This window comes from Micromesistius poutassou, assembly GCF_964030765.1.
Source record: "Micromesistius poutassou genome assembly, chromosome: 18".
NCBI lineage: Eukaryota > Metazoa > Chordata > Actinopteri > Gadiformes > Gadidae > Micromesistius > Micromesistius poutassou.
The window spans coordinates 12,660,601-12,685,258 of NC_140288.1; the positions used below are offsets into that span (position 1 = coordinate 12,660,601).

A 24,658-nucleotide genomic window follows, 5' to 3' on the forward strand; every position below is an offset into this window, starting at 1 on the left:
TCGATGTGTGTCTTGTCCTCAGACGGCAGAGCAGATCCTGAGGGCCAGCGCCGGGGGCAGGGTGGAGCTGGTCCAGGAGCCTCTGCTCAGGGAGCGGGTACGAGACGTTAACTCCTCTCTGCGGTTTCAAAGCGCTCCTCTTCTGAGTGGAGTCTGAGGGCTGAGGGAGAACGGGTGGAGAACGGGGTTAGTGAAGGATAACGGGTGGCAGAACTGGGTGGAGTACAGGGTGAGACTGATGGAGTACAGGGTGAGTGGTGGAGTACAGGGTGAGTCTGATGGATGGCTCTGGGTTCGTCTTGTAGGGCTTCGGGGTCGCTGAGGGCCGACCCAAAGAGGATCTGAAGAACATGGCCAACGCCGCCGGCCAGTCCTGTCGCGACTACACCCCCCCGGGGGGGGAGACCCTAGACCAGGTGAGTCGATCACAGATCACCTGGATCCTACAGAGACCTGGTCTCTGTGTTAAGGGCTGAAACATGAGGAGGAAATGATTGTGTTAATGTTGTCACATCAAAGCCAAAGTGTTGTTTTTATCTGTGTTAAATGTTTTATTTGAGTAACACAACATGGTTAAGAAAGTGTTTCCTCCGCCTGCTTCTAATGGGTCCTCTATTTGAAAAGAAGCCACAAACGCCAAAGGTTTATTACTGCTTTTATAATAGCGCCACCTAGTGGCCGTTGAAGATGTTGCCGTTAAAAAAAACAGGAAGTAACGTAAGTATAGAGGACTATGGTCATAGTAGACCGCTGAGACTAGAGGGTCTTTTAAAGTCTTGTTGCTTAATTGGGTTAGTTAGGTGAGTTTGATTGATTAGTTAAGAGTTAGGTTAGGTTAGGTGGACCTATTGGGTTAAAAATATATAATTTGATGTGAAGTGTGTTTGAAGTGTTAAGATAGTAGTTAAGATTCGGACCAGGTGTCTTCCGGTTAGCCCCCCCCCCCAGGTCCAATTGGTCTGACCCGTCCTCTTACCCCCCCCCCCCCCCCCCCCCCCCAGGTCCGGCGTCGCTTCAAGGACTTCCTCAAGGTTCTCTTCCGGCAGATGATGGACGAGCACGGAAACGCCTCAGCCTCCGGGGGGCCCCCGGCCCCGGGGCCCGCCGCCGGCTCAGAGGAGGGGGGGCCCGGCCCCGAGGCGGGGGTCCATGTCCTGGCGGTGAGCCACGGAGGCTTCATCCGTGTGGCCGTGAAGCACCTCCTGGAGGAGCGGGGCTGCACGCCGCCGCACGGCGCCCGCGCCACGCAGCTCACGGCCCCCTGCCCCAACACGGGGGTCAGCCGCTTCCTGTTCACGTTGCGGCGGGCCCCGGGGCCACGGGGGGCCACGGGGGCCGTGGAGCTCGCTGCGGCGCGCTGCGTCTTCACCAACAGGAAGGAACACCTGGAGTGGCTGAAAGAGTGTTAGAGTGGGGGGGGGGGTGGTGGTGGGGGGGGGGGGGGACAGGGCAGGTTGAGATGATGGCGGAGGACAGACCCGCTTCACATGTGGAGACAGAACCAGAATACAAAGAAGAATCAATTATATCAATGGAAGAACACAAATGAATGAATGATTCAAAAGCTCTGTCCCTTTAAGGCCTTAAAGCTCTGTCCCTTTAAGGCCTTAAAGCTCTGTCCCTTTAAGGCTTTAAAGCTCTGTCCCTTTAAGGCCTTAAAGCTCTGTCCCTTTAAGGCCTTAAAGCTCTGTCCCTTTAAGGCTTTAAAGCTCTGTCCCTTTAAGGCTTTAAAGCTCTGTCCCTTTAACGCCTTAAAGCTCTGTCCCTTTAACGCCTTAAAGCTCTGTCCCCTTAAGGCCTTAAAGCTCTGTCCCCTTAAGGCCTTAAAGCTCTGTCCCTTTAAGGCCTTAAAGCTCTGTCCCCTTAAGGCCTTAAAGCTCTGTCCCCTTAAGGCTTCAAAGCTCTGTCCCTTTAAGGCCTTAAAGCTCTGTCCCTTTAAGGCCTTAAAGCTCTGTTTCCTTAAGGCTTTAAAGCTCTGTCCCTTTAAGGCCTTAAAGCTCTGTCCCCTTAAGGCTTTAAAGCTCTGTCCCCTTAAGGCTTTAAAGCTCTGTCCCTTTAAGGCCTTAAAGCTCTGTCCCTTTAAGGCCTTAAAGCTCTGTCCCCTTAAGGTGGAGGTGGACGAGGGTGGGAGTGACAGGGCTCTGCGGGACCCAGAATAGGAATAGGTCTGGTCTGAGACAGTGGTGGAGGAGGTCTGGATGAGGGTCTGGTCTGAGACAGTGGTGGAGGAGGTCTGGATGAGGGTCTGGTCTGAGACAGTGGTGGAGGAGGTCTGGATGAGGGTCTGGTCTGAGACAGTGGTGGAGGAGGTCTGGATGAGGGTCTGGTCTGAGACGGGGGGTGCAGGAGGTCTGGATGAGGGTCTGGTCTGAGTCTGGTAATTATTGTGCAGAATCTTCTATGTGAGGTGGAAAAGTATAAACTGTACTTCCATACCGAGTGTTTGGGAGGAGCATGCACTTTCTTTAATGTACTGAATGTAACATGTTTTTTTTTATCTCTATACGTTTCCCACTGTGAATCCTAAGTCATTTAATTCTCTGGGATGTTGGTACCAAAGGTGGAAACATGTTTAAGTCACCGTTTTAAATAGATTTTACTCGGGTCTTGAGATCGCTGTAGTCTTCGTTTTGTCTAAAAGAAATAAATTGAAAGACGACAGAAAACTTCCATTTGGATTCTCTCATTCAGTATTGCACGCAATGTGAACACCTTCTGGTGGGACTCTGCTTTGCAAGAAACGTTGTCCGGTTTTTCCACATCTAAAGACCTTAAACCCCTCAGAAACACTGAGCGCAGCAAGAATCGATTGTATGAACAGGAGTATTTCTTCTCTGGGTTCAGATCTTGTGTCTTCAGAGAAAGCGATAATTTAAACATGGTTATGCTTCTGAGTGTATGCGCTCAATGTGTCTTCTCTTAAGGAAGTTCATATTTTAGGAACTTATTTATCGGACACCGGACAGATCGATGTCTGGGCTTCACTCATCCTGAGGTTTTCCATGAGGGCCCGTTTGGCTCCTAGGGGACCATAGGCTCCCCAGTAGTTGGTCTGTTCAGAGATCTTTAGACAAAGAGTAGTCAGAGGTCTTGATTCTGTTTTATTTATAGACAGCGTTTGACACTCACACGTTGAAAGGTGCGGATCATTTCCTTATATGTACATCTGAAGTATAGAGCACATAAATACACACATATACATACATACAATATAAATAACAGCAAGGAAGGGGTTTAAATAAATAAATGTTCAGAGACTGTCTGCTCTTAATGAGCGTCGATAAGAGTTCAGATTTGAAATGACTAAAGAATAATACTAGGTGGTCGTTTGTAGCGTGTAGTAAGCAGACATTATATCACAACATGTTTCAAGTAAAGAATATAAATACAAAAGTAGAAGTTATCAAAGACAATGTTTCTGCATTCACTTACAGGCACGGTTTGGTGTTAGTCTGGTTCTCATAGTGCTGTTAAGTTAAGTGTAAGGAATGCTTTAAAGGCTGGTCACTATAACCTTTCATTTGTGTCCCATTCACAACATTTGGCGTCACGTTTTTCAGTATTAATTTACTCCCAGCTTCTCGGTCCTTCAGAAATAAACTGTTTCTGTTTCCCTCGTGATAACGTCACGTCTGACGCGGTCATGTTTATTGCGGCTCTCAGACCAGCTGGAAAACCACCTCAACAACAACAACCAGCACCACGACGCGTGTCTAGTGACATGTGTCAATCAAGTCCCGTCACGTCAGCCCGTCGTCCCGGTGAACCGGGGGCTCCCGGGGCCCAGAGAGTGCACTCGCCACGGGTCGTCGTCTGACGGGGCCCCCGGGAGCGTCTCCCTCGAGGTGTTACCGCCGACGCCCCCGCCCTCTCCCGGTTCCGCGTCCCAGTCTGCGTCATCCTCCGGTACGGCGCGTGAGTCGGAGCCCTCCTCGGTCTGCGTGCGCGGGAACACGCTGTGCGGGTCCGCGGGGTCCACCGGGTCCGCCTGCGCCTGCGCGCCCCGGGTCCTCTTGTCGCGGTGGGTGAGGCGCTCGAGCGGCACCGTGTTCCGCTCGGACAAGAAGAGCGCCCCGGGCGGCACGTGGCGCCCCGCGGTGAAGGTCTGCCGCGAGGCCTCCAGGTCCAGCAGGATCCCGCTGCGCCACGAGTAGTACACGTCCCGGTGGGTCTCCAGCAGCCGGTGGGTGAAGAGGCAGCTGTCCCGGTGGCACACGGACTACACCAAAACAAACATCATCATCATCGTCATCGTCATCATGATCATCATACTATTAAAAATACTAAAAATACAAATAAATAATAATAATAGGCCTACTAATAACGGCCCTATAGGTCCAGTTATAGCTGGTTTGACAGCCAAGCCGTGTGTGAAGCCCTGCATACTGTAGACTTTAACCGACGCGTCGGTGGAGACGTGCGTAAAAGACGCGTAAAAGACGCCGGGAAACAAAGTGGATTTGGGGGGTTGACTTAATCCACTTAAATTTCCACACATTAGTTCAGATCAGTGTTTCCGTAGAGCAGTGGGGGGGGGGGGGGGGGGGGGGGGTGGTCCTCACCGAGCTGTAGGGGCCCCCCTCGGGGTCCAGGCACACGTAGCGGTTACTCTTGATGCCCAGGATGGCCACGCGCTCCCTGGTCTCCGCCTTGAGGATCAGCACAGCTGCGGACGCGAAGGAACATCCGACAGATTACACACGGAAGATCCCAAAACCCAAAACCATCCTAAAACATGAACTGTGGATATTAAGAAGTCCTCCTACTGTAGGGACTCCTGGAGGTGGTCTTGCGCACGAGGCCGCTGGCCATGACCTCCAGGTAGAAGGTGTTGAGCTCCGTGGCCGCCTGCAGGTGCACGAACCGCCGCGGGGAGCCCCAGTTGGAGCCGAGCAGCGGCGAGGAGTTGGGGACGGACTCCGCCAGCCGGAACCCCTGGAGGACCGCGAGGAGCACCGCCAGCACGGTGTCCATCAGCTCGGACTTCTTGGTGACCTCCATCCTGACGCTGTGGCTGCTGGCCGTCTGGAGATGATGTGTCGAGCCAGAGGCAGAAGCGTCCCTATTTAAAGGCCCAGACCGCCGCGCTGCGCTCAGGTCTTTACGCGCAGCGCTCGCCCCCAAGCAGATGTGCGGCTTTTCCTCCGACGGAAGAGGCGCTTCCGTCGGAGGAACTGTGCGTGCGGTCCACCTCCAACAGGGGTGGGTCCACCTCCAGGGATGGACCCACCTCCAGGGATGGACCCACCTCCAGGGATGGACCCACCTCCAGGAGGTCTGGGGAAGGATGAAGAGGTAGGCTCACCCTCCGTTGCACTGTTTTTGCACGTCTGTTTTTGCACGTCTGTTTTGGAGAGGTGTTCTATATCCATGCCTCTGGACCTACGATGACCGTCATTTATTGTAAACTTTATAAATCATAAAATATTCACGACTGTAGGTCTCCATTTCGTTGGCTTTAGTTTTAACCTTAATTTTAACTCCTTTACAAAAAATATATATATTTGTATAGAAATATTTAAAAAATATTAGTATGTGTGTGTGTATATATATATATATATATATATATATGGCGTGTAGGCCTATATGTGTGTATATATATGATGTGTATATGTAAATATATATGTATATATATTTATATATTTTATAAAATAATTTCAACGTAAGTGTAACGTTATGTCCATAAAGTCCACTGTTCAAGTAGAGTTTAGTATTTTCTGCACCAGAGCAGCACTGGCGCTGTCCGGACGGCAGATGGCGCCGTTAACAACACGCTGAACTCTGGCTCCTGTCCGTTTGTGCGTTTGTTGTTCGCTTGGTGGTGAACGACTGATATAGCACACTTGGCAAAGACTCCCATAAATCGAATGTCAAAACAAAATGGCGTTTGTTTAGAGAAATTGATAGGTTATTAATGATTATGAATACATATTAATATTAAATGACTAGCTGCAGCAGACCTACCAACATAGTAATATCAAAAACGTTCAATATCAAAACATTTGAATGATGAAATAGAAACTGTAACCGACCTAGCCCCCACTGTGCGCGCACACACACACACACACACACACACACACACACACACACACACACACACACACACACACACACACACACACACACACACAGCACCCCCCCCCCCTACAAACACAAGAGACAGGAGAATAAAAACATACCAATGGCATAAAAAACAAAATCAACATCTTTATTGTTATCAGGAATACAGTGGACTACTGTGCACAGCACATACAATCCTTACTCTGCGTTTTCACTAAAACGGTTCAATAAGGTTTTCGTTTTCTTCATCATTTACAACCATCTTAGCAAACTCAAACTAAGGCAGAGGGTGAGGTATATGCGAACACAGATGAACAGGCCTTACAGTAACGCTGAACACAAGATCAAATGGAACACAGTTAAAACAGGTCTGGTGACACACTGACACAATATGAAGACTGGAGAAACGGAGATGAATGGCAAAATAAAAACTTAAATCCTCACCATATATTTATAAAGAAATGGTACTCGCAGTGAAAAAAGGTTTAAATAATAAGAAATATTTTTTTGATCATATGTTTTGGTCAAAGCTAAAACAAAGAGGGAGCTTTTTTTTTTAATGGGCAAAACTCGCATTTTCTTTTTTAGTGATTCCACTCTTTCGCGTCACTCGTACATCGCTCAGGCGTGAAACAAAAAGACATTCACTTATTTATTCACCTTTAAAATAATGTTTGAAAGATATCCTCGATAAGGTGCTAGTAAAGGCATTGAGACACGTGAGTCGGCGTGAGAAGCAGCCATTTGTCGTGTGGTCGGCGCATGCGCAAAATACCACGTCCACACCATCAAATTCCCCGACTTTCAAGTTGCGTTAAATGTCCCAAACAAGTGGTTAATACCCTTCTGGTACCGCATGCAACCTCGACTACAAGAGCAACAATTCTTTTTTATTTAAGTACACGAGAGAAACTCGAGCCAAACTCTCGAGCTCCGATGCGTCATAGCGCTGTGCGCTGTGCTGTAGCGCTGAGCTAGCCTTTGGCGTATTGCTAACATAAAAAAATTACAAACGGACCAACGCAGCCCCGAATCAGCCCCAATGGTTGACCATTTCACCAAAACCAAACCATCGTCGCTGTTTGACGATCACAACCAGCCGTTTGCTCTCAGGTCTGAACAGCTGAACGTCCGCCGGCGCGGCGCGGCGCTAGTCGGCTAAAACGGCTACGGTTAGCGGCAGTGGTGGGGGACTTCTGACATTCTGAGAGAGCCACTCCGTCCCAGAGCTTAAAACCGTGAAAAGTACAGAGTGTACTGCTGAAAAGAGAGCGTGACTCAAATATCCTCCTCCTGCTCTCCCCCTCCGTCGCTTTCCGTCGGCTGAACCTCTGCTCTCCTCTGCACTCGATTCCACAGAATTACAACCGGCCAGCGCCTGCAGAGCGAGGCGCTGGGCGCGAGGGAGGGCGGCTCTCCTCAGTGGGGCGATGTGTGTGTGTGTGTGTGTGTGTGTGTGGGGGGTGTCATGTGTTGGGTGCTGCATTTCAAAGCGGAACATCATGTCATAGCGCTTTAGCCTACAGTAAGTGCCCTGGCCAACAGCACAACACCACCGCCGTCCCGACCAGGGGGAGAACGACAACACATACGACGAATCTCTTATCCCTTATGCCCCCAAAACGCCGCTGTGGCGAGCGTTCAATCAACGGAGCGGAGATGATATCCGAGGTTTGGCATCCGCCGAATAACAACCACTGACGTAAGGACGCAGCACCGTGGGGGGGGGGGGGGGGGGGCGGGGTCAAGGCAGATCCATGGCGGTGACCTTGAACTAAAAAGAGATGAGGGATGACCAGGAAGCTCCTGGGTTACGTCTGGAATCCCGAGGTCCCTGTGGCTGGGTGCTGGGTGCTGGGTGCTGGGTGCTGGGTGGGGTGGGGTGGGGGGCTCAGGTACGAAGAGGGGGGGGGTCATCCTGGCAGATTCACATTCTTGCATGCGTGTGCGCTTTGTGTGTGTGTTAGTGGGGGGAGGGTGAGGGGCTGTGGAACAACAAAGACAGCAGGGCCAACACTGTAATAAGTCCGTCCTGGATTAAAATAGTTCCTAGGGGGGGTTGGAGGCAACGTTGCTTGTGTGTGTGTGTGTGTGTGTGTGTGTGTGTGTGTGTGTGTTTGTTGGGGGGGGGGTGGGGGGGGATGCCCCTGTCGAGATGTCGACACGGTCCCCCCCCAAGGGGGAAACAAAGACGCCGTCCGTCCATTTTGAATAGGCTCTAGATGATTCCATGTGAAGCCCAGAGCTCCTGCTGGTGTGTGCGGGACTGGACATGACACCGTCTTACACAACCGCCGTGCCACAACCAACCGTTTGAACACGATAGTTATGACCTATAGCTCGGCTCCGGGGGGCAGGGCTAAGCCTCGATGGCCACGGCCTGTGTGAACTACAGCCACCTAGCATCTTTCCCTCATAAACTACAGCCACCTAGCATCTTTCCCTAATAAACTACAGCCACTTAGCATCTTTCCCTAATAAACTACAGCCACCTAGCATCTTTCCCTCATAAACTACAGCCACCTAGCATCTTTCCCTAATACACGACAGCCACTTTAGCATCTACAGGTGACAGGGAGACATGGTGGTGTGTGAAAAATATCCCAGTGTATCATCTGCCCTGCTGGCCACGGTGGAGTCCTATGGACCACGCAGCTGATCCTCTCCCCTGATTCCATTTGCAGGTCCCACATCACCCTGCTACCCTGCACCCTGCTACTGCAGCGATACTGCAGAGCACACCAGGAAGTGGGAAGACTGCCTGAGGTACACACACACACACACACACACACGTGCGCACGCACACGCACACGCACGCACACACACACACACACACACACACACACACACACACAGATAAGTAAAGCAAACAATCTTACGGGGACAATTTCTAACTGCATAATCACTGAGGCACCATCTTTGGCCGGTAACAGATAAAACCCTGAACTGTTTATTGCCTGATACATCTCACAGCATTTCTCATTCAATCCACTATTTACACTTTTGTTCATTGGCCGATCGGGACCGGTCTGATGTGTGCCAGCTACAGCGGGCCCTAGCGTAGCGCTAGCGTAGCGCTGAGCGCTACAGCTGAAGCTCTGCTCTCCAGGGACGGCACCAAGGTTGTCCGAGAGGACAGACCCAGCTACGCTCGAGAGTCCTCTCTGCTCCGTCTAGCGGTCCTACATTCACTGGTGTTTCCTGGTGATTCACGCCCGCCTGCTACAAACACAGGAGGCTCCTCCCCCCCCCCCCACCCGCCCCCCCCCGCGCAGGACGGCTAACGACTTGATCAATCTAATTACAGAAAAGAAAATAAACCAGATAGCCAACCCCCAACCCCCCCAGACCCCCCCCCCAGCACCTATTTCTGACTCCAGTGGGTGTCCCTTACATGCAGGTCTTTGAGGGGCTGCGAGTGCGAACACCGAGGCACCTTTAAAGCGAGCAGCATTAAGTGCGTTCAACAAGACCCCCCCCCCCCCGGCGGCTCGCGGCGGCCATCTTTGACCCGGCGGGCCCAGAGTCGCTGGTCGAATCCATCGACCCCCCCCCCCCAACCCCCCCACGCCCACCCCCACGCCCCCTCCAATAAAGTGGTTCTTTGAGGTAATAAAAAGTATTTGTTTCACACCTAAAATGCATATATGTATATATCCATACATACATGTGTGTGTACGTGTATATATATATACATATTTATATCTATATAAATATGTATATGATGACATGGTTTGGTAAAAGCAAGCACCAATGTAAAGTGAGACCAGCCAAGCTCCTCCCCCCCCCCCCAACATTAAAACAACAACCGATAAGGATTAAAGCAGCACAGTTTGGCATACATAGGTCATCGTAATACAAAGACAGCTCAACAAACGTACACGTGTATATGTATAGAAAGAGAATAAATATATGTGTGTGCGTGTGTGTGCGTGTGTCTGTCTGTGTGTGTGTGTGTGTGTGTGTGTGTGTGCGTGCGTGTGCGTGTGTGCGTGTGTGTGTGTGTGTGCGTGCGACTCCATCGTCCTCTGCATCGTCTGCTAGTGAGTATATCATGAAGGTGCTTCAGTTTTTTTCTCCTCTTCTTTTGTGTTCTGCTCTAAAGTTACCTGGAAGATCTTCCACGTCGTGTGCAAATGAGTCGAGCTCCGGCCCCCCCCACTCTCTCTCCGTACTCCTGGCCACCCCCCCCCGGCCCCCCCCCCCCCCACCGCGGCGGGCTGGGGGGGGGGGTCACAGGCGGGGCAGGAAGTGGGTGACGGTCTGGGCGGTGGTGGCCTTGTTGCCGCGCTTGGCCCGGCCGTGCTTGCTGAGGGCGATGTAGGAGCGGGGGTAAAGGAGGCTCTCGTAGGCGTTGTAGTTGTTGGCTAGCAGGCTCTCCTTGAACTTGCACTCATCCCTGAACGCTCTCTGTGGGGGGTGGGGGTGGGGGGGGTCAGAGCAAGGGGTGGGGGGTGGGGTGGGGTGGGGGGGGGGGGGGTCAGAGCAAGGGGGGGTGAGGTCAGCCAATGTGTGTACGTACCGCCGGCCGTTTGACCCCTGGCCGGTAAATCTGTCAGGTGGAGCATGCTGGGAGCAGGTGGTGCCTGCTCTACGGGGACTCTTCAACACACAACCCTGCTCCTCCTCCTCCTCCTCTTCCTCCTCATCTCTCGGCTCTGCTGCAGAAGCCTGCGTACTTATGAGGACTAAAAAAAACTTCCTGGATGCCAAGGACATTACTAGGCTACAATAAATAAACATAAAGGTCCTTTAAGGTCATAATACGACTAAAGTGACATCCGTATATCTCTGTTCATTGCATCAAATATGTTATCTTTTATTGTTCGTCCAAATGCATGCGTAGACGGATTCCTGTGATGGAGAAATAGAATGAGTGTGCATTTTTAAAACGTCACCTAATGACGTACGTGCGCGGTTGCCCTCCTCGTGGCATTGCCTTTTGCTTTTCAGTATCAGCATCAGTATGATGCGATTCAAAACGTTGCATCATCGTCCTGTTTCTAACGCGTCGCTCCACGAGCGGATCTGTCTCCACAGCATCCCTCCCAGCGGGGAGGCGACGGAGGAATGTCACAGCATGCACGCGCACGTACCGTTCCGTATAACCTTCCCCGGCCGTTCATTGCGACGTACAGCTCGCTCCTGACGCCCCGCAGGCTGATCACGCCTCGGTCCACGGTGGAGATCTCTATCAGGCCTGCAGGGAACACAATGATTATGGGGAGTCCTGCTCCCGACTGGGGGGGGACAGGGGGCTGACTGGTGGGTCTGCGGGTGGCGGGGACTCCGCGACTCTGCAGCAGTGGGTGTAACCTTGCAGGTGCACTGCGACTGGATTGAGTCTCTGGTCTACGGTGCTGCTGAGACCGGCCCGCTTCAGCGAAACGCACTTTTTTCTGGAGCCCCCTACCCCCTCTCTGTCTAAAAGTCTGCCGCTTTACGAGCAGCGTGCATGGGTCACTTGAACGCTGACTGACAGCAGCACTCGGGGTAAAAATAAGCGGGCGTCTAAATTGGTCCAAGCATTCATGTCATGTTTTGGTCAAGGAGAATATTTTGCGCTGGCGGATATTAGGCTTTTAATAGATTAGTCATTGCTTTAAGAAACTTTCAGCAATGCCACCGGCAGCCCCCTTTAATGATGGCAAGCGCACCGGCAGATCTCTTAATAAACTCTCTCTCACACACACACACACACACACACACACACACACACACACACGCACACACACACACACACACGCACACACACGCACGCACACGCACGCACGCACAGACTCACTGTAGGGGTTCTCGCTGTGCACCCCGCTGACCACCCCGTCCGGCAGCACCTGCAGGTGGAACCCGATGCCCACGTTGCAGTAGAGCCGGCGGACCCGCTTGATGCCCAGCAGGTAGTCGCTCTCCCAGTTGAGCTCGGAGCGGTCCCCGCTCAGCCCCAGGTACGAGCGGGAGAATAGGGTCTCCCAGCGCCGCTCCAGTAAAGTCGCATTATGAGTAGTCCTGCTATGGGTCGGATATGACGCCACGATCCCCACAAGAAGAGACGCGAGGAGCACCGCCAGGGCAGTGCGCGTCCACGTCGTCCTGGCCTCGTGCATGCTGTACAGGCCGACCAGGACACTTTGCGCAGCGATGGCCATCCGGTTTACCTTTTGGGCACGTGGTCCAATAACCGCCCTAAAAATACAACTCTTCTTATTTCTCTGCCGGTGGCATGGCGGTGTCTTATTCTGGGAAGGAGGATCGAGGCAGAGCCCGCGGCGGGAGCGCGTGAGACGGACGGGAGGCGGGAGACGCGGCGTGAGGAGGTGACCATCTTTCAGAGCTCCGCGCCTCGGGGGGGGGGGATCCGCCGGGGTCGGATCACCGCTCCTCTCCAAACTCTGCTCACCTCACCGGGCGGGACGGCCGATCACATCCTGCTGCGATGACATCACGCCGCTGCTGATGATCGCTATCCCATCATCATAGGAGAGAGAGAGAGAGAGAGAGAGAGAGAGAGAGAGAGAGAGAGAGAGAGAGAGAGATGGGAGGCGAGGGGACGAGCGAGAGGGAGAGGGAGAGAGGGAGGGAGAGAGAGAGAGAGAGATAGTGAGAGAGTTAGGGGGAGAGAAAGTTCCAAATCCCCCCCAAAAAGTGTAGTCCAACGAATCCCGGGCCGTGATGAGACTGGGCTCCGTGGTCCTGCTCTGCGTGCGTGTGGGATGGGGGGGGGGGGGGGGGGGGGGGGAGGCCTTTCATTGGACAGTGTTGAGCAATCATGGGATGCGATGGATAGGCCTACTGTCGCAGAACCCAAATCGGGACGGTGGTCATATGTCTGACAGCCTGCTTCCTTATTTAGAAAGAAGGTGCAAAAACAGTCTGCCAGTCACCGGGGAGCAGAGACCATCCTGCGGCACTTCCTCCGCTGTTGGTCCCGGACGTTTACCCAACGTGCTCCGATGGCGGCGGATTATTGTAAGAATGCCGCCAGCACTCACACAATAATGTAAGCGCATAGCTTGGATAAAATGCCACGGATACTCCGGGTAACGCGAGCCCCCGCCCCCCCCCCCCCATGCTGTACTCCAGGTAACGCGAGCCCCCCCCCCCCCCCCCCTCCCCCCCCGCTGTACCCGGGTAACGGACCCCCACCCCCCCCCCCCTGCTGCACCCGGGTAACGGACCCCCCCCCATGTAACGGACCGCCCCCCCCCCCTGCTGCACCCGGGTAACGGACCCCCCCCCATGTAACGGACCGCCCCCCCCCCCCCATGCCGTACCCGGGTAACAGGACCCCCCCCCATTAACGGGACCCCCATGCTCTACCCCGGTAACGGGACCCCCCCCCATGCTGTACCCCGGTAACGGGACCCCCCCCCCCCCCCATGCTGTACCCCGGTAACGGGACCCCCCCCCCCCCCCATGCTCTACCCCGGTAACGGGACCCCCCCCCCCCCTCCCCCCTATGCTCTAAGCTGGTAACGGGACCCCCCCCTCCCCCCTATGCTCTAAGCTGGTAACGGGACCCCCCCCCCATGCTGTACCCGGGTAACAGGCCCGCCCCCCCCCATGCTGCACCCCGGTACCGGGCGGGTAGAATGCAGTCCACGGGGAACGCCCACATGGCCCACGCTGCAGCGCGCACCAGGAGGGCTCTGCTACCACGGCAATAAGACCTCCCATACGGTAATAAGACCTCCCATAGCAACTATTAAAACCACCCATAGCAACTATTACCATGGCAATAAGACCTCCCATAGCAACTATTACCACGGTAACAAGACCTCCCATAGCAACTATTACCACGGCAATAAGACCTTGCGTAGCAACTATTACACAGTAATAAGACCTCCGTAACAACTAAACGAGTATATAATTAATAGCACCCAATTTAGCAACTATTACCAAGACAATAAGACCTTCCCTTTCAACTATTACCATTGTAATGCACCAAACCAAGCGGCAAGGTGTGGCAAAACGCAGTATGACCACTTCTAACTGGAAAGAAAGATTGAGTTACTTCTTACTAACAATAGCTAACTTATTAAAATGTATTCTTGAAGATGATTTATAGCTGGCCCTCACACATTAGCAGAATGTAATCAAGGAGAACGTCATGAAGCAGGTGAATGGAACAAAAATCATTTTAGGGACATATTTTATTTTGCAGGACACAAAATGATTATCAGCACCCTCCGTTATCCAAGGTAGACTTTGTAGAACAATCCAGAGGGCTGGGTTTTCACTGCCGTCATGCTGGCCCTAACACACCGATGGTAAATCAATCGAGGTGGAGAAACTGTAGTTCTGCTTCGCAAGCATGCTGCCATGCAAACCGCTCTATTGCCTGAATAGACAATACTACAGTATCGACGAGTAGACCCTCGATCAATGGGAGTGGCTGCTAGTATTGAGCTTAGACACATTCTGTTAATTATCATTCACTGGACCGGGCCATGTTTGATTTAGCTAAGGTTGGTTAATGATTAGGCCTGATAACGACTTCTCAAAGACCATCGTTATAAAGTAGACTCACTTCTTGTCGTTTTCTTCTTATTGGATATCAAGACCGTGGCGAGCAGGAAGGGGGTGGGGGTAGAGGATCATCAACTTCACAACTACTTAAAAATATATATCTAGGGTTGAATTAAATTTTTGTTGGTTATGTTCATAGTACCCTTTCTCACTAGCTAATTCAGTGTTCCACTTTATAGAAGTTCTTGCTGCAAGACATAATGGAAATAGTACAATAGGTCTGATATTTATGGACCTATTTCAATGTGTTTTTTCACAGTCTGCTGTATTTAAAATATTGCCAAAAATGCGACCTAGTACATCAAAATGGTATGTGTGTGTGTGTGTGTGTGTGTGTGTGTGTGTTTCCTACTCATTTCTATAACTTTAAGTTGAGTTAATGCCACAGCCCCAGAAAGTCAGGACACTGTGACTAGAAGACCAGCGTCCGAGGGCTGGAGGGCGGCCGGCCGGAAGGGGGTAAGAGGGGAAGGGGGGTCGCGGGGACAGGGGGGCGGGGGGGCGGGGGGGACGGGCATATGAAACGGTCCTCCACATAACAGCCAATGGATAATGTCACGATTTGGGCCTTGAGAGAATACAGCAGAATGTAAACGGGCCGACTGACAGACACACAGACAGGATGTATAGGAGGACGGGATCAGCCGCCCTATAGGACCGAAATAGAACCTGCACACACACACACACACACACACACACACACACACACACACATGACCCTGACACACACATCAATCAATCAGAACACACCAAAGAATAGGGTATCATACAAATTTGTGTACGTCCAAGAGTCAGGGGGTAAGGAGATCCAGCAGGATTAAGCTCTTCAATTAGCCTTTTATGAAGACAGCTTTAGAGGTCACTATTGAAACAGCAGCTGGCAAGCCTCTGCATTCACAGGGGATTTCTCTGGAATGGACAATAATAATAATCAGTCAGACCGCACCGGGTCCACCATCGCTGGTTAAATCACAGATAGATTAGTCATGCCTGGGCCCTAAGCCTCATAATTGAGTGAGCGCATTAGAGACAATCAAAGTCACATCGATAGAAAACAATGCATTAATTATGATTAGTTTAACTTGTCAACTAAAATGTGTTTCTTCCTATTAGTCAGGTTCACTATGTAATGTCGCCAGAATTTTTTGGAGAGTATCAAAACTATACATTTTTGGAAACTTTATTGTGCAAGCAATCAGAAAAATAATGTTTCCATTTGCCCTGATACCTATATGCCCACCATCTTGGATTTTACAAAATGGCTGCCGTGAAAAAGGTTTTCGTCAATATCTCAGCTTCTAAATAACCTAGAGCTTTTATTTTGACAGCTAAACTACCATTTTCAGGGCCAAGGAATCCAATGGTAACAAAATAAATAAGCTAGATTCAACCTAAAACTTAATTGACTGAAATGTGTAGTTTTATTGAATGTTTTACAAGTGATCAATCATGAGCGTTCCACTAAGTTAATGTCCATTAAGAGCCAACACGCTCCTCATGACAGAAATGTGTTTAATGTTTAAGGCAATCAAGGAGTCTTTACATATCATCACTATCATCGTCATCAGTTTCATACTTATCCTGTGTGTCCTCATCATTCTGACACGCACTGCCGCACTGGCAAAGATCGGTGCAGGATAAGTTGTTTTTTCTGCAAGAACATCTGGCAGAAGAACAGTCTCTTTTGCATTGACAGCTAACCATCTCAATGATGGCCTTTGGAGCTGGAAGGGCATCTGTCATGGTTGGTTCCAGCTGGCCATCAGACTCCTTGTGGTAGCCATTCTGCAGGGGATCCATCTGAGAATCTTGCAGAGCAATGCTGGCCTGTCCCCACACTCTGGCTTGGATATGGACTCTCAGGACATGTTGTCTTAGAGCTCCAAGGGTAGGAGGTAGCTTATCACTTTCTGCCATATGCTTGCAGAAGAGATGCCATCGTAGTTCGGAGATGGACTTGATGTAGATGCCTTTGGGGGAGTAGGCTGCACAGACGAAGCTAGCCAGAGTGGCCAACATTGTTTCGGTCACTTCTTCCTCTGTTGAGAGCATCTGCAGTGAACTGATTACATCTTTATCTGCATTCAAGTAAACTTGCAGCCAGGTTGCTTTGCCTATACGTGAGAACCTTCCAGTGTTGTCAGCGCCAGTGAACGCATGGAAGGCTGGCAAAGCCTTTGCTCTTTCTGACCCTATTGCTCTCCATATTGGCTCTATCCCCATAACCCCAGAGGCCATGGAAACGGACGTGTTCTTCAGCATGAGGTCATAGTTTGCTATGACCAACACTAGGACATCTGTGTCTGGGGAGAAGAAAACCATCTTTGCATCAGGTGGGTTTCGCTGTGTTGCCCGCACAGCCTGGTAGATCAACAGTGTGTCTGCTTCTTCGTGATTGTTGTCCTGGAACACCAAGTCTTTGTTGCTCCTGGTATGCCCTGAAGAAGAGGTGATGACCAGTTTTTTTGATATACTGTTGTACTCTAGAGTCTTTGCAGCAAGATAGTTGGTTAGGTCAGCCTTCGTCTTGTCATGTGAAAGGAACCTGCTCATTGGGATGTGTTTTATGTTTGTGTCATCTCGGACCTGATACTGGATTGGTGCTCTTCCTTGCCTTCTTTTATCCCTGGTAGCACTCTTCAGAGAATCATCCCTGTATGTGTCGAACACAACGATAATTTCATCATAATCTCGTGTGAGGGACATCAGCCTGTCGTTGAAGCATTCACTGAGATGTTTGACTGTCAATATGGTTGCTGGTTTCTTTGCCATTTTCTGCAGAAGAACCATTGCATCTACCAGGGCTATCTTGCGACTTGGAGCATCTGGTGTGGTGTCCATCCCATTTTCTGGCTGCTGATCTTCCTGTGGAGTTTCTGCTGTAGCAAACTTGTTGAGGAGGTGGATCAACTTTGATTTGTCCAGGCATGGCAGGATTGTACCATCTGGAGCAAAAAGGGCTCTTGGTGTCAAAGTGAATTCGTAGTTCCCAATGGCCTCTTTCTGGTTGATGTCTCTGCTGGACCTGGCCAGTACCATCAGTCTGCCATACAAGTCCTTGGTCTCCTTTAGATCTACATTCTTGTCTCTGAGTTTTACTGTGATTTTCTTGTTTGCAGACATGAACATCTTGTTGTTCTCCTTCTTTACTGGTGCCCATAAGCTAACATCTCCATTAATTCGCTCTGAAACGTAGTCTTCATACAGCTTTTGACCAGTCACATCTGCATTCAAGATCTTTGGTACATACTCATCAGGGATGTAGGCATGAGTGATCACATTGTGCAGCTTTTCACCTTCAACAGCAAATGGGTTTCCATGTTTCAGTATGGCTGCCTTGATCTTGTCAATAACATCATGCACCTTCTTGACAGCACTTGGCCCAAGGTCATGATGCTCTCTGGTTTGGTCGGGGTCCAAGTCAAACTGACTCTTGAACTGTTTTGCAATACGGGAGAGTTCTGGTGTGACCAAGAAGAACCTCTGTCTAGCATTGGCATTGTTCGAGATGCCGACGAGTCCAGAATGAATTTTCATCAGCTTGTTCAGATGCTCGCATGCATGGTCCGCCCCGATGGATACAAAGGGAATGTCATTCTTCGTGACTGCAAGGTTGCCTGCTTGCAGCTCTTCCCAGGTTGCAGGGTGATTGGTCCTCAGATCATGCATGTCTGCGATGTATCTGGGCCACAGTCGCTTGTATTTAATCCGGTCAAAGGCGAAGAAGAGCTTGCTCAGCTGCTCTCCGGCTTGGAGATGAAGCTCCAGCTCAGCATTCCGGGTTGCAGCAACAAAGAACAAGATTGCTTCTACTCGATGTAGGTAGTTCATCATTGCCTTAAACATTGCATTCTTGGATCTTTGTTTCTCCCATTCTTGGAAAACTGTGATGACATCAGCAGTGGTCAAGGCCTCAAGTAGGGTGGTATTGGCTTGTTTCACAGACTCAGCTTTTGTGTGCTTGCTCCCATCTGAACAGGCAGCTTCAACTTCCTCTGTTGCCTTCAGACAGACCTCTTTCAGTTGTGGGTTGTCGTTGAAAAACTCCTCCAGTGCCATTTCATAGAGAGCTACATATGAATAGGTGTGGGCACGAAGAGCACGCTTGTAATGGGTACATTTCAGGATTTGCCTTGTTGTTGCAGACCCATAGACATCAGCTTCTATCCAGGCATCATCGATGCCGGAGTTCTGGATAACAGGAGGAGGATGAGGAACTCGTCTGTATATAGAATGAGGAAGACGAGCACGATCCCCCTACTGGAGCCCAGAGGCATTACCAACAGATTGAATAATCATTAAACCACACACATAAGGATCTGAATTACCTATCTGCATTCCTCTTCTTGGTATTACGCTTTAGTTGCATCGTTTTCATATACATTCACAACTACCATAATTGAAATTACATATTCTAAAAACTGAAATTAGCTTTTCAAATGAATTATGTTTACCTCAAAATAAATTGTATGTATGAATAAATTGTTTTATACAACTTGTCACACTTACATGTAGGGTAGAGTTACCTATACAATATAGACCTACTACAATAATCAGACCACTAGATAAAAATGTCATTGTGTTTGCTGCTTAGTATGCCTAATGACCAATTTGTCTTATGAAATTAGTAAGTATTTGCAAGAACTGCTGTAACAAATGTCTCAACACCTCTGCAACTAGTAACATTGGATCCCTTGGCCCTGAAAATGGTAGTTTAGCTGTCAAAATAAAAGCTCTAGGTTATTTAGAAGCTGAGATATTGACGAAAACATTTTTCACCCAGCCATTTTGTAAAATTCAAGATGGCGGCCATATAGGACTCGAGGCAAATGGAAACATTGTTTTTCTGATTGCTTATACTATAAGGTTTCCAAAAATGTATAGTTTTCATACTCTCCACAAAAAGCCAACGGAAGTTCAAATCCAACCATAATGAACCTGACTATATGGCCGCTCCCTAGGCTCTGTCTAGTGTTTGTTTCTTATCAGAAAGGTTGTGCAACATTTCAATTACTAACACTCGCTCTCCAGGAGTTGGAGTCTACAGCAGTTTGGATGCTTTTCTTCTTCACAGCCTAACCATGGAAGTAATTTGGATAAGAGATAAATGACTACATTTATGATGTAAACTAGTAGAAATCCAGACCATCTTGTTCATTCAAAAGGATGATGACGCCAAACGATGACGCCTCCCTCTGCTCACCTGCTCCTCCTCCCTCTGCTCACCTGCTCCTCCTCCCTCTGCTCCTCCTCCCTCTGCTCACCTGCTCCTCCTCCCTCTGCTCCTCCTCCCTCTGCTCACCTGCTCCTCAGACGTCGCTGCTTCTTATGCATATTGCCTGTTTCATCATCTATCGATCCCCTAGCCTCCGTGGCGCTCCCCTCTCAGACCGCGCAGGGCGAAGCGTCTGTGTCCCGCTGCGGGGGGGGGGAATATATATATTCACGAGCCGCTAACATGCGAGTGTCTCGCTGAGACATCGATCAACGGGTTACAAGCGATCGGATTTTAATCAGCCGAGTACAGACGAGACGCTGGAGGCAAAGCGCTCCGCATGGCTGCGGAGAAGACCGGGTCTCTCCGCTGAGTCAGCTGCAGAGGTTAGCCTCTCATCCCCCCCTCCTTCCCCTCCACCGAAAACAGAGGCGTATGAATATTCAGGTTCCTGTTGTACTCTCTGAAACACAGAGGGGATTCTGGGAGTTGGAGGCCAACTGCTGTGTTACTGCTGCTGCTGCTGGGAGACAAATGATGACTCATGTACTGAAGGGAGTAATTCAGGGAGTTCTGAACTCTGAAACAAGGCTGGGATCCACTCTATAGCTTCTACGTTCGTGATGCACACAGACACACACACACACACACACACACAAACTGCTCAACGGATGAGGCAGAAGTGTTGAGTCATACAAACACAAATCGGTGTGCGTTGAGATCTAGGAACAGGCACAGCATGACTCAGGGTGATTCCTGGGAGCCAGGAATCACCATCACTGATGTCATGCTCTTTCTCTCGTCAACAGGAGGTCGAAGGTTATCAACTACTGCGACCTGGATGATGGTAAATTAACGTGTGTGTGTGTGTGTGTGTGTGTGTGTGTTTGTGTGTGTGTGTGTGCGTGCGCGTGCCCATGCGTGCGTGTGTGTGTGTGTGTGTGTGGTGATATTGGCGGTGATAGTGATGGTTATAGTGTTGGAGACGGTGTTGGTGGTGGGGTGGTGGTGTTGACTGTATTGGAGGTGGTGGAGGTGAGGACAGTGCAGGTGGTGGTGATGATGCCATGGACTGGTGTGAGAACACTGCCGTGTCTGTGGCTCCACCACAGCATAGACGATCCGGTCGGTCTCCCCCCACCAGGGGAAGCTGGGGAGGGGGGGAGGCGGCGCTGACAGGACCGGGTCTGTTACAGTGTTGTGTCATGTCCAAGAACCCCCCCACCCAACACCGTCCAACGCCCAGGAGCAGGGGAGACCATGGGCTTCGTCACCTGACTCAAGCTGAGTCACCTGACTTGAACTGAGTCCTCTGACTCAAGCTGAGTCCCTTGAGTCACCTGACTCACCTGACTCAGCCACCAGACTCAAGCTGAGTCACCTAACTTGAACCGAGTCCTCTGACTTAAGCTGAGTCACCTGACTCACCTGACTCTGAGTCACCTGACTCAAGCTGAGTCATCTGACTCAAGCTGCCTGCCGCAGGTCTTGAAGACATAAATGCTAGCACTGTGGAATTGGAAAAGCAACTGTAGCAATGAGAGAGAGGGAGGGGGGGGGGGGGGGGGCAGTGATGACAGCCCCCAATTACTTCCATTGATCTTAACAATCACATCCTCACCCCCAGCCCCACCCAACACCCTCTAGGGAGTCTGCATCCAACAAGATGTGATGAGATAGCTCAGAGACCCTCAGTACATAGTCCCCCTGCATTACCACCCCCACCCTCCCCACCATCACCAACACCCAAACCACCACCACCATCACCACCACCCACACCACCATACACCATCACCACCACCCACACCACCATAACCACCACCACCATCACCCCCATCACCATCACCACCAACATCACCACCACCACCTCCACCCCCACCATCACCCCCACCACCACCACCAAGACCACACCCACCATCACCACCACCATCACCACCCCAAACATCACCATCACCACCACCCCACCCCCACCCCAACCATTACCCCCACTACAACCAGCATTACCACCACCAAGACTACCCCCACCATCACCACCCAAAACATCACCACCTCCCCCACCCCCACCACCACCTCCACCCCCACCAGCACCAAGGCCGACCCTACTCTACCACCACCACCATCACCCCCATCCCAATCACCAGAAGCATCACCACCCCCACCATCAACACCCCCCACCCCCAACTTCCCTGGAAGGGGGAGGGCGGGGGGGGTGGGGGGGGCACTATCCTGAGAGAGCATGCGGTTTACAAGGCAGCCATATTTGAAATTCGGGGGATTCGCTTTACGGAAGGACGGGGGTCGTGGGAGGGGGTGCGCAGGGTATAGAGATCAGAGGAGGTGTCAGCTGCTGACTGTGCACCCCTTACCCCCATCTACACCCCCCCCCCCCCGCCCCCAGCCCCCCCCCCCCAGCTCCTCTTCCCTCACTCCCAGGAACCCAACACCAGCCCGGGGCTGAAGGGCCCGCTCCAGGGAATGGCAGGAATCCTCTCACACATTCGCTCACCGCTTCGCACGTTCTCACCGCAACGGGACGCAAACCGCGGACGCCGCCGCCGCCGCCGCCGCCGCCGCCGGGCCGGGCTGGGCCGGGCCGGGCCGAGGGATGGGGACCGCCGCCCCTGTCCCGACCGCCGCGGCGTGTCGCTCTGTGTGCGTGTGTGTTTGTAGGAGCCGACGGTCGCCTGCACTTCAGGAGTATCGATGAGCAGGAGGGCGGAGGTATTATTTTGGTGGTTGAGAGACGAGAGGAGGCTGTGCTGGTGGGGGTGCTTGGGGGCGGGGGGGCGGGTGGTGCTGTTGGTGGTGGTGGTGGTGAAGGTGGTGGTTGTGATGGTGTTGGTGGTCGGGGGGGGGGGGGGGGGGGGGGTCCGGGCTTGACGCTGGCGCAGGACGGCCAGGGTGAGTCATCGTAGGGTGGACCCTTTTCCCTGCCAGCACCCTAGGGGATGATATTTGTTGGTTGCGTTGGTCTTTGCAGGGCTGAATGTGTCTGTGGCCACGAGGAGCAGTGATCAAAGGCTCTGGCTCTGGCAGGCCGTCTGTCCTTTCTGTCCTGGTCTTCAATATCAAATGATATTATACCAGCAGGACCTGTTACTCATTACATAAGACGTCAGAGCGGCCTCTCTGTTAACCAGGGTTTGTTGTTTTTGTTAACAACAATTCTTAACACCCTGAAATAAAATAGAAAGATACCGACCTCAAATGCCTTTTCTTGTTTTGAATGGTCTTTAAATTGCTCTGTTCTTTTGCAGTTATAACACTTGAATTTCTTTTCCGGGTTTGTTTTGATGTCTTAAACGTCTAATCTTCTTTTCCATATAAGAACCCTAGATGTAGTATTTATTTCAAAAATGATTTGGCATCTTCTTTGTATTCCACTAGCAATTACTAAATATATTTGTCCAAATGTAAAATAAACTAGAACAATAAACTCTACTTAGGTCCATAAAGTTCCAAACGAACCTCCGTGTTTCTTTAAATTCCTGCATGCAAACATCGCCCTCTTCTGGAGAAAAGCTGTAACAACAACCAACGGCGCTCTAGAGAATATTCATTCACTGCATTGCAGCACATCACTAAGGCCATGCGGTTTGACATGCACTCTTTCAAAAACCGCCCAGGAAGTCATTTACATGCTACAACGTTCCTGCGTGGCATTCAACAGGGAACAGTGTACTTTTGTTGATTGCAACACAATTATAGCCTTGTGTTGACAGATGACTAAATTTACAAAAATTACAAAAAAAAATGATTTCAAGAAATAAAACTCATGTCATCATCTGCATTGCAGGTATAGCGTCTCAATCTTAAAGATCTAAAGAATCTCACATGAATCACATAATTTATTCTCTAATGGACTAAGCAGTTCCACTGTTTCCACCCGTCGGGTGCAGGAAAACGATTCAGAAACACAAGCAGTAGTACTACACACGTCCTTACCTGGGACGAGGTGAGCCCGGGGAAGGCCATGGCCCGTACAATAGAACACGTTGTGATCTAGAGGAACAAAGAGAGGAACAGGGTAGAGTAACAGTAGACGATCAGCTATCTGGTGCCCTTTAGAGTCCCCTCACACGGCCTCTAATGAGAATGACCGGCCTCCACCTCCAGCCCCCCCCACCCCACCCCCCACCACCACGGCCCTCAGAAAACAACGCCACTCGCCTGCCACTATTTTAATTGGTGTCAGAGTTTACGACCGTGTGCCCTGGGCGCCGCCGCGGGCCCTTTGATGCTGTTTATACCCCCTGCAGTTTGTCAACACATATAATCACACTGCACGCTGACCTCTGAACCCCGGGGGGGGGGGCCCTGATAGTGTGGGTGGGTAACCCCGTGGTTTGCCCGTGAACTCGACATGCATGGTCTCTGTGCTGCTCTTAATGACACAGCGAGAGTGGAGGGGCTGCTTGAGACTTTAGAGCTCCGCTTGGGTGCAGTGGATTGATGCCACTGCACCATTGGTTAAATTCAATCTGTTGCCTCAGGAGCCAATAGAATGATGAGGGGAGTGATGAGGGCAGGACATGTGTTATGTAAGGTATTCTACTGTTTGGTTTGATCCTTAATGTCCATCACCTACAGATACATAGAGCCTCATCCCTATTGACCTGCTCCTGATCGCCTCTATCTATATCTCAAGTCTCCTGGGATACAAGCTTTTAGAATTTATACATCATATCACCTTTGGTCCAATGGTAAACAGCACAGCAGAGGACAGTTCTAAACGGTATTGATAAGACTAAAAGGGCATTTGAGATGGATAACAATAGCAGACCATACTCTCACATGGTTGTTGGTTGGGTTGAACCAGGAGCAGCCCACCCCGCCTCCCTCAGGGTGCCCTCATCA

General features: G+C 50.9%; 3 protein-coding genes across 3 annotated transcripts; 1 reads left to right on the top strand and 2 right to left on the bottom strand.

The window, feature by feature from the left end:
- Positions 1–13: 13 nt before the first annotated feature.
- On the top strand, positions 14–1,409 carry tigarb (TP53 induced glycolysis regulatory phosphatase b; the record flags this gene model as incomplete). Its single annotated transcript, XM_084483317.1, has 3 exons — positions 14–97; positions 306–416; positions 1,002–1,409. Coding segments are annotated over 3 exons (603 nt in total), but the record flags the coding sequence as incomplete, so codon positions are not given.
- Positions 1,410–3,745: 2,336 nt separating this feature from the next.
- Positions 3,746–5,001, bottom strand: LOC311363373 (fibroblast growth factor 23-like; the record flags this gene model as incomplete). The annotated part of the gene is made up of 3 exons (XM_084483318.1): positions 3,746–4,219; positions 4,563–4,666; positions 4,767–5,001. 3 exons carry the CDS (start codon positions 4,999–5,001, stop codon positions 3,746–3,748), a joined length of 813 nt encoding a protein of 270 aa, XP_084339444.1.
- A 5,240-nt stretch (positions 5,002–10,241) lies between these two features.
- Positions 10,242–12,708, bottom strand: LOC311363129 (fibroblast growth factor 6-like). The gene is made up of 3 exons (XM_084483064.1): positions 11,846–12,708; positions 11,157–11,260; positions 10,242–10,470 (listed from the first exon to the last, which is right to left on the bottom strand). The coding sequence occupies exons 1-3, from the start codon at positions 12,204–12,206 to the stop codon at positions 10,294–10,296; spliced, it is 642 nt and encodes a 213-aa protein (XP_084339190.1). The 5' UTR covers positions 12,207–12,708; the 3' UTR covers positions 10,242–10,293.
- Between the last annotated feature and the right edge of the window lie 11,950 nt (positions 12,709–24,658).

Bases quoted from the DNA above. Each gene is read 5' to 3' on its own strand.
- LOC311363129 (XM_084483064.1), bottom strand. From the start codon at position 12,206: ATGGCCATCGCTGCGCAAAGTGTCCTGGTCGGCCTGTACAGCATGCAC. The intron at 11,261-11,845 runs GTGAGTCTGTGC...TGTTCCCTGCAG, and splicing joins GCACAGCGAGAACCCCTACA to GCCTGATAGAGATCTCCACC. The intron at 10,471-11,156 runs GTACGTGCGCGT...CACCCCCCACAG, and splicing joins GGGGAAGGTTATACGGAACG to AGAGCGTTCAGGGATGAGTG.